We start from the raw sequence: 9,679 nt of genomic DNA, 5'->3' as shown, positions 1-9,679 counted from the left end.
AAATTCAACTTGTCTTTAATATTGATTTTCTTGGGACAAGAGAAAGTTGAGTCTTTTTGCATGAATATCAACAAAAGAACAATTTCAAAACTTCTATTGAGGTAAATTTATTGCAGTTTGCATGGAGAGAGGTGAGACCCCTTGCTTTTTGTTTCACAACACTACCACTCCTACTGCGGCCTTCCAGGAGAATTTCTTCCATCCTATTGAATTTTATCAGTCCTCTAGTCCACAGGATGGAATTCCTAAGGTTGAAGAATTAGAAACATTTTCAGTGGAAATTTATATTCCTGATTTTTATCAGTACTTGATTTTATCTACTCCATGTTGTTTAGAACTCTAATATCAAGGAAATAAGCTTTGAAGAAAGTGAGTGGCTTCAGCTTAGGAAAAACAGAAAGTTAGATAATGCTTCTCTGAAGTATTAATATAATTCAACCAGTTATTATATTCAACCAGTATGAATATAATTTCCTGCAGAGGTAAAAAGGCGTGTGTGGGGAAGATCCACAGACCCTTACATAAGCCAGTTGGAATTCAGATCTCCACATACAAACTGTTCATCATTCTCTTTTCAAACAAGAGTCCACCCATGCCTAGATGTTATTTCACATTACAGCCTAGAGGCAACTTCATTGTGCAGCTCTGACACAGTACTTGGCACAAGAGTGAGGGAGAGAGTGCCACAGGTGAATCTCCCCAGTGGGAAAGAAACTGCACAGGCATAATCAGCCACCACAGATGGAGTGCAACACCATAGGAGAGAAACCACAACAACCTGGAAACATGAGAGGGAAGTCTTCTTCCTCAGTAATTCCCAAATGTAGGGATTCATAATCAGTTCATGTAGGAATGAGGAGGTCCACACATCTCTCAAACAGCCTCTACCGAGAAGTGGGTCTGGCACTGACAAGAAAAAACACTCTTTTCACTCGTTTATGCAGCTCAAGGCACTTGATAATTCCAGGGCTAATTCCAGATTTGCACATCACAACATGTGTAGTCCCATGAAGAGCCAAGCATATCTGCCACCAACACTACCTGCAGTAAGTAGCCTTTAAATAAGTATGGGTACTTGCACATTAAATGAAAACTGGGTTCAAATGGAGCCCTGGAAGTGATCATGTTTGAAGGCCTGATTGTCAGTCAAATTTTGAAAAGAAACAAAGTAGCAACCAAGGAACAAATGCTACCTAAATTCAAACACCGAGCATTAGGAACCAAACCTTCAATAAATTTTGTAATATCACTCATTACACCAGTAGATACAGCTGGAAAGTGGGCATGCATTGTAGTAGAGAGTGATTTCTTCCAGGCAGTCAAATGTACAATAACGTAACATAACTCTTTTGTTTTTTCCTTGTTATTTCAATAGAAGCTTTCTTGTTTTGATGGAGGGAACTCTGCAAACCAAAATGGAAATTCAGCTGCTTCCAGCACTAGACAAAGCTGGAAAGCTAGCAGAAGTGGATTTCTCCAATATTCATGCAAGTTCTCTTTTGGGAAACAAAACCTTATCTTATTGATATCAATTCAACTTCTTGCACCATTTTCATGGTGCTGGTTTTATTTATGGCATGAGGGTAACAGGTGCTGTTACCTTTAACCACATTAATAAAGAAATTAATTGGGTGCTTAATGTTAAACACCCAGGTCATCCCTCTAAGCACAATTGTAGCTTTACGCATGCATTTACATTCCATTTGTTTTACTGTATTCATTCAGTAGGACTGCAACTCATTAAAATGTTAAAGAGCACACAGCTGAGCTCCAAACTGGAGTCAAGACCCAGGCTTCAGACTCACTTAGAAACAAATGTGATATCAACATCTTCCATCCCATTTGTCCATGATAGACAACTAACAGACAGCTGCTCCTATAGATTCAAAACAAATAATGATTTTCTGTCAAGGAAGTCTCAAGGAATGGCTTGAGTTCCCTCTGCACTCAAAAGAAATGCACAATGCCAGCTTACTCTACTTCCATCTCAAGTTATTTTCCTAATGTGGTGTTAACAAGCACATTACTGAAACAGACATGACAAAAGAAAAACATAGCCATTAGTTCCTCCTAGTGCGAAGATAATGGGATTCTTGTGCTTTAGCTCACATGACACTGGAGCCACTTCAAAGAAAGTGACAATTTTATTGTGGGCCCATTCATCACACTCGGTGGGGTTTTACTGCAGACACCAATGGGGTTTTTATTGGGTTTATCTGACAACCTCTCCAGAATTAATTCTTTTTTTTTAATTTCAGTGCAGCTGTATGCCTTATGCGTTCCTAGAAAAAATCAGAGCATTGCCAGTTAAGTCTCTCTTTAGCATCTTTATCACATGACAGAGATTCAAGTTTCTATATTGTTACTGAGGTTGATTGTTGATTGTCTTGTATTACACAATCCAGTCAGGTAAGTAATCATGTGATTCTCACCTAAAAATAAAAAGATACAAAGTAACATTTGTATAGTGCAGATTTTTACCTAAAATGTGTTCTGAAATATGGTTTCTATTTATAGAGGAATCAAATGCTGACCAAACTTCATGGGTTCATGTTCAGCAATTAATGTGCAAATAATCACTACTCTATCAAGCATGACAAAAAGCTTTGAAAGATCTATCTCCATTTAGAAACTAGGAATTGTTGAGTTTTTCTGTTGTGTTTTTAAACATTTCTATTTAAAGAGATCCTAATAAATACAAACACAACTACTTTTTGAGGTACATTCAACAACAGATTTTCAATAGGCAATTCACATTTTAAAATAATTAAATTATTGAAATATTACTGATATTAAACTTGCTGAACTAATTTAGTCATTTCATGTATTGTGGGAGCACTAGAATTGCATTTAGATGATAATTAAGCTCCATATGTATTGAAAAACAATTCACTGTGACCAAAATCACTGCATTTTGGCGAAGGTCAGTCACCACGCTGAGAACCACAGTACTTTATTGCAGATCACACACCACTGAGAGACATTATTGCTTTTAGTTCATTTGACATACACAAACCTCAGCATTCTCTCTATGCAGCCGAGAAGCAGATTGCATTAAAAATGTTTGGAAACCAAATCTGAGTGCTACCGATACAGCACCTTTTACAGTACTCCAGGAGATAGACATTTACTAACTGCCTGAACTAGGAGCTGCAGTAAATAACATGCACTTATTGGAGCACTTTTCACCTTCTTTATAATTTACCTACTTCAGCAGATGCAGGGCGGGTTCCCTTTACAAAGGGTGTTCTGATGTCTTACAACAGTTATTCCAACCATGTCATTAACACAGTCATTGAGGCATCTTTTAGAGACACGAGAGCTAAATCCATAAATTAAATAAAATAAACACCAATTCCCATCACTTCCCCTCTTCTGCCTGTGTTTCCATGCCTATGAGCATACATGAGAGAGGGAACAATGGTTTTTGATACATCAGCTTGAAGTCATGCTGCAGCCAGTTACAAGCGAGGCTCTCTTTTGAGTTTAGAGGCAAAAGAGTAACCGCCCTTCTCTGGATTCGGTGACTTGATTTCACTTTCCTGTGCACGCCAAATAAACTACTGCATACCACCGAGTGAGTGAATGACAAATCAGCATTTCCCTTTTACTGGTGTCCTATCTCCATTCTTCCACTCTCCATCTTCCCGTAGAACTCCCACTAGGTTCAAACTACTGACTTGAAGTACTTCCTTGCGGCAATGTACCAGCAGGAGTGTCTGAGGCATGCACGGACTCGCACGCACAGCTCTTCTGGAGCTGCTTCAGCTCCACATACTGAGTACGCTGGCAAACTATTAGCAGCAATTATTGCCATTAAGTTATTTGTAGCAATTTTGAAGTGGGTAATACTATTTGTTTTCATTCCATTTCTGTTTCTTTTAATTCAGAATCGTGGATCTACAGCTTCCAAGTCCTGCAGCATCCTTTTTCATTGGACTTGGTTGAAAAGTTGATAAACTCTAGATGCTCCAGCTAGCAGGATCCCGGCTCTTCCCGCCAGCGGCAGCCCCGAGAGCGCTGCGCCAGGGTATTAGCCGGGACGGGGATGGGGGCCGGGGCAGGGAGCGGCTCGGGGGCCGGGCGGGGGTGATGGTCGGTACAGCGGGCACCCCGGGGCGGCGGCGAAAGGCCGGCGTGGGCCGGCGGGGCAGGGGCAGGTGCGCAGCGGGCGGCAGGCGCTGCTGACGGTGCTGCCCGGGGATTATCGGCGGGCGCCAGCCGGCCCCGCTTTTGCTGCGCCCGCTGCCGGCCCGAGCGCGGGGGCCCGCCCGGGGACGAAGGGCGGAGCGAGCCGGGGCCGGGGTCCAAGTCGGGGCCAGGGAGGGCTCCGGCTCCGGCCGGCGCCGCCCACACAAGGCACCGTCCCCAGCCATGTCCCCCAACTACATCCGGAGCTTCTCGGAGGGATGTGTGAGTACGCGGGGCGCGCCCCCTGGCCCCGCCGGAGCCGGGGTCCGGCCCCAAGCCGCGCACGGGCCAGCGGGGCCGCCCGCCCGCCTGTGCTCCCGGCCCGGCACGGCGGGGCAGGTGGCCGGAACGGGCTGACAATTGACCCTTTGGGGAAGCTGAACTTTAATTTGCGGGAATAAGTATGGTTCTAAGCATGGTTAGGTTTGATGGTGGCACGGCGGTCCGTGCTTTGCCGTCACCTGACATCATGTGAATGAATCAGTACAACAGCAAAACGAATAGACTTTGGGTCGAAGCGCTCAGCTCCGTCTGGCGCCTTCTGCAGCCGCGGAATACAGATAAAGGCAGTGAAACAAATGAACTGGCAAGTGCTAGACAAATTAACGTTTATATAAAGTTAGTAGGAACAATAAAGTGTTGTAAGAACATTGTTTTGCAGAGAGCTACTGCACCCTTCATAGGCAAAATGTCTCCTTTAAAACAAGTAGAATAAAATAAATATTCTGGATAATGAAAAAGAGCAAGTAGACCTCCAACAATAACACTGTTCATTTTTGTTTTTTATGTTGAATGAACCCTCTGATTTGCAGCTCAGGCCGCCAACAGTAATTGGACAATTCCACACTCTTTTTTTTGGCTCAATTCGAATGTTTTTCCTTGGTGTTTTGGGCTTTGCTGTTTATGGAAATGAGGCCTTGCATTTCAGCTGTGACCCAGACAAGAGAGAGGTTAATCTTTTCTGTTACAACCAGTTCAGACCTATAACTCCTCAGGTAATTATCTTTTTCTGTTTGTTTTTTTTTTTTTTTGTTTGTTTGTTTTTCGTTTTTTTTTTTTTTTCATGGTAAAAATCCAATGTAAAGCAAGTAAACTGCAAAAATTAAAGCATGATTGTTCCATATAAGTACTAACTGACTAGGCTAATTATCACTAGCTTTTTTCATTAATATTTTCCTTTTAATATCCCTTTAGCTGTGACTAAATAAGGAGCTGTGTTTCCCATCCTTCAAAATAATACTCATGTTTCAGAACCCAACTAAACTTTTCAAATCAAAACATAACTGCTTTTTACCTTTATTGTCATCTAAGCTTTTATACATTTGATATATATTAAAAACAGACTTGCAAAATGTTCCAATATGCATGTGTTTTAGCTGTTCCAAAGCAGTTGTAAATGATCTGACAGGTACATTTCTGCTACATTTTAGGTATTCTGGGCATTACAGCTGGTGATTGTACTGGTACCAGGAGCCTTTTTTCACCTTTATGCTGCTTGTAAGAGCATCAAACAGGAAGATATTCTCCAAAAGTCATCCTACACTGGTTTCTATATCTTCTCTGTTTTCTTAAGGATTGTCCTTGAAGTTGTGGCTTTTTGGCTTCAGATTCAGCTCTTTGGTTTCAAAGTGAACGCAATCTACATGTGTGATGTGGGAGCACTTGATAAAAAGTTTAACATTACCCGGTGCATGGTGCCAGAGCACTTTGAAAAGACAATCTTTCTTATTGCAATGTACACATTTACTGTGATCACAGTGATCTTGTGTGTTGCTGAAATTTTTGAGATCTCATGTAGAAGGCTAGGTTTCTTAAAAACTCAATGATGTCAACTCGCACTCATTTACTGCTCTGTCCACCTGCACTTTTGTAACAATGGTTTCAAACCACAGCAGAAAAACATCTATCCTCTATGCAGTGCTGCAGAAGAGAACACCACTCATGATTACTGAGGCAGAATAGTCACTTGGCATAAACTCCTCATCTAAAAACTTGCACGCTGTGAGAATAATATTCATTTCCATGTCAAGGTCAAAGGCACTAAGATCCCCAAGAGCAATATATTTTCATGACCTGCCACCTATGATAGTTCTGCCTCCAGAGGAGTGTCTGTGTGTGAGGAGACATTTATAAAAACACTTCTATTCACAGCTTTTCTGAACACGCGCCATCTGAGTTAATAAGGCCATTGCCCTTCTAGGAAAAATTATTGCAAATTTCTTATATGCTCTCATGGCTTGAGAATTGAACAATAGTGGATACTCTCTGGGTGCCACAAAGCATTCAAGCATCTTCCCAAGAAGTGCCACTGACATGCAACCTGCAACTCAACCCCTGGGGGCAGAGACTCCTGGCTAGGCTGTGGTGACAACATATCCATGGATACTAGCTTACTTTGCACAGGCTCAGCTACTGTCACCTGCTGGCTCAGAATCTCCTTTTAAAAGTGAAAGAGTAGCATGGTATTCTTTGTGCTGACAGCAACGCCTCATTGTGTTTTGGCTAACCATGTAGAAGATTTTTACCAATTTAGTAAGATCACATTTTGAAGGAGGAAAATAGCTTTTTAACAATTTTGCATAAGCGGCTTCAAAGTGTCAAAATAAAATCTTGGAGAAAAGCCTTTCCTAGGCCCAATCATCGTTTGATTTCAATGCCTTTTGCTTGTGTGTGACTGCAGAATTGGGCCCACAGAATTTTCTGCTGTTTGTGTCACATCTAACTTTTTCTTGCTCTGAAAGAAGAAAGAAGAAAAGAAAAGTCTTTTCTAGGACTGAAGCTGCTAGAATAACAGTGAAAAAAGAACTCTGCATATTAAAATTATTCTATGCAGTAAGTGTACTGGGTTGGGTTAGGTTTTAAACTTTTTATAGGCATCAGATGTTTTTGTGTGCAACAGCTTCTTCTTAAGGTCTAATAAACATATTAAATTTAGAAGTGATTTCCTCATGCTGAAGTGAGATAAAGAAAAGAAAATAGATTTCAGAATCAGAAAGAAAGGAGGAGGTAGTTTCCTGTATAAAATATCTACAAATAGCTACAATAACAATCAACCATATTCCATCTGTTTTTGAAACATAAAAAGCTGAGATTCTGATAACAGAATCTGGGTAATTTCAGAAATATTTAGAAAATTCTGGAAAAATTCTTACCAACTGTTTTACCACCAAGTGTTAGTTGATTAGTCCAAAACACAGCTGAATTATCATAGCCTTGTAATTCTCAACTACAAAAGTAAACCTGCTAAATAAATGGAATAGCAAGTTCAAGGTGTCTTGGATTTGATTAAATCAGGGCCATTTAAAACAAAGTGGGCCACAAGTAGATGTGTGGTTTTTTTAAATATGCTGATCAAGAACAAAACTATGTATTTCAGTACATTTTCTATATTAAAGCATTAATATTATTTTTCCCCTGTGGAAACAAGTTATATGTTGTCTTAAAGAAATGTCCAGTCAAAGCTACCAGATTTATGCAATATTAAGCTAGTTATTTGATATTTGCAAGCATTGCAAGTGAAATAAAAATCACTGTGCTAACTTCTTGTTTGCATAATCTGCCATGTTCTTTGGTTGATACATGTCTAATTTTTCACTGTATGTGTCAATATCCATCTGGAATTATTCTTTCCAATTGAAACATGTAATCTCAGGTTAAAAAATTATTTAGAAAAACATACAGTATATAGAACTACTAAGAAAAAGAATTTACTTTCATGTGCTAGGTACAGTTGCTTGGAATCCCATTTCATCAGTTATTTGTATAATAATAAAATAACTTAATCACAACCTTGTCAGTATTTTCCCTGGTGCTCAATATGTCATTGCTTGTTTTTCTTCTGTAAATTTCCATACACTTCAGAAGGGTCAGAAGAGTGCCAAAACCCCCAAGCCCTCAGGAGTTCTTTAAGTCCTTGTTACCATCAAGAGCCTTGAAGAACAAGTACTGGCATGGACAGTCTGAGGATCCCTGGAGTACTTTAGGAGCTGGGTTACTCCCCACCATAGCCTTTCTCTTTGTGGTCACATTCTAGAACATATTAAAAACTTCCCTTCTTTCAAATCAGATATACCGATTTCTTTTCTGCATTTCCTGTGGAATTAAAATTGTCAAATTCCTCAGTCTTTCATTAAAAAAAAAAAAAGAAGTGCATTATTGCCTTTTAATGCAAATGTTTTTCTGTGCCTCATTCTGCCATTAGTTTCTGGAACACAATGATGGAGATATTACGTCCATGTAAAGAAATCATTTCCCCATGGATGTCAACACTTCTCTTTCCTGTATTTGCCATTTGTTTTCCTGGCGCTCATTGTGTTCTCAAGTGTCTATAAACTTTTCTTTTGCTTAGTCTTCCAAACTCCCACCACTTTCATTCTCATTTGCATTGTTTTCTATCAGCTTCCTTCCACCCTTACTCCCTCTGAGATTGATATGCCTTCATGCATTTCTCAGTGTTGAGCTGATTTTTTCTCAAAGGCTTAGCAAGTTATTTGAGATGATCATGAAGGCTTTTTTTTTTGTTTTTGCCATTTAAAAAGGAATGTATAATACAGATGGGGATTATTTGATTCAATTCTATTTCTTTACACAACGAACATGAAGTCCTGTCTCCCAGAACACTGAGGAAGCATTTTTGTTGCTTACATCAGGTTCACACTGTAAGTGCTTCTTTGACTTTTTCATTGTTTTCCACTATACTCTAGCCACCTAATTTTCACAAATAGCACTCAAAGCAATCCCCAGCTCATGTGTTTGCAGTCAGTTTTGTCTCTAGTCGGACATCATGACCATTTCAGTTCTCACTTAACAAAGAGCCATAATTGTGACATGATTGCATTTACATCAAAGGTATAGCTGCTCTGGGCCAGCCAGCTTCTAGTATAGCATCACAGCATCCCAGTCCTGTAACCACTCCTTGTTCTCTTTCATGGTTTCCTCTCTTCTGTTCAGACATCATTTCCCTCCTGTTCCCTTTCTGGCACACTCCCGTGACAGCAATGAGACAATGCAACCGCCTCTCCTACCCTGTGCCTCCCTCCCATGCACCCTTCTTTATGCCGTGGAGCACTGATGTTCTCTTCCTCTGTAAACAGACACATTGAGATCAAGAAGGGGTTTGGCAAAAGGGCTACCTAAAAGAAATGTCAAAATAGTTTTAACTATGCCATCAGAATGAGGTAATAGACACTAAATTTATATTGCAATAACTTGTGAGATTCATTTGAAACCATTTTGTTTCAACAGTTCACATTTCTTGTGTTGTTCTTATCCCCTCTCTGCAAAACCAGAAATCCCTGGCGGTTCCTCTGAGACAAAGTTATCTGGGAAGTGATGATCCTATGAGATGCACGTTCCAAGGCTGACAGACTTTCTGATAGCCACCAGGAAGCAGCCCAGTCCTATTAGCCAGGCCATGGTAGTATTACAAAATGTGGAATATGTTAAATTTTCTTAAGAAAGTATTTTCTTTGATATTTAATCTTCGAAT

At 40.2% G+C, this 9,679-nt stretch overlaps 1 protein-coding gene across 1 annotated transcript; it reads left to right on the top strand.

The window, feature by feature from the left end:
* The first annotated feature begins 4,115 nt into the window (after window positions 1–4,115).
* GJE1 (gap junction protein epsilon 1) lies at window positions 4,116–8,084 on the top strand. Its single transcript, XM_038133878.1, has 3 exons — window positions 4,116–4,413; window positions 5,004–5,186; window positions 5,622–8,084. The coding sequence occupies exons 1-3, from the start codon at window positions 4,375–4,377 to the stop codon at window positions 6,015–6,017; spliced, it is 618 nt and encodes a 205-aa protein (XP_037989806.1). The 5' UTR covers window positions 4,116–4,374; the 3' UTR covers window positions 6,018–8,084.
* The last annotated feature ends 1,595 nt before the right edge of the window (window positions 8,085–9,679 follow it).

This window comes from Motacilla alba, chromosome 3, assembly GCF_015832195.1.
Source record: "Motacilla alba alba isolate MOTALB_02 chromosome 3, Motacilla_alba_V1.0_pri, whole genome shotgun sequence".
NCBI classification, from domain to species: Eukaryota; Metazoa; Chordata; class Aves; order Passeriformes; family Motacillidae; genus Motacilla; species Motacilla alba.
This window is presented reverse-complemented; position numbering and strand designations above follow the sequence as displayed.

Excerpts from the sequence above, each read along its gene's own strand:
- GJE1 (XM_038133878.1), top strand. The coding sequence starts at position 4,375 with ATGTCCCCCAACTACATCCGGAGCTTCTCGGAGGGATGT. Across the intron at positions 4,414-5,003 it reads GGAGCTTCTCGGAGGGATGT|CTCAGGCCGCCAACAGTAAT; the intron begins GTGAGTACGCGG and ends TCTGATTTGCAG. Across the intron at positions 5,187-5,621 it reads TCAGACCTATAACTCCTCAG|GTATTCTGGGCATTACAGCT; the intron begins GTAATTATCTTT and ends GCTACATTTTAG.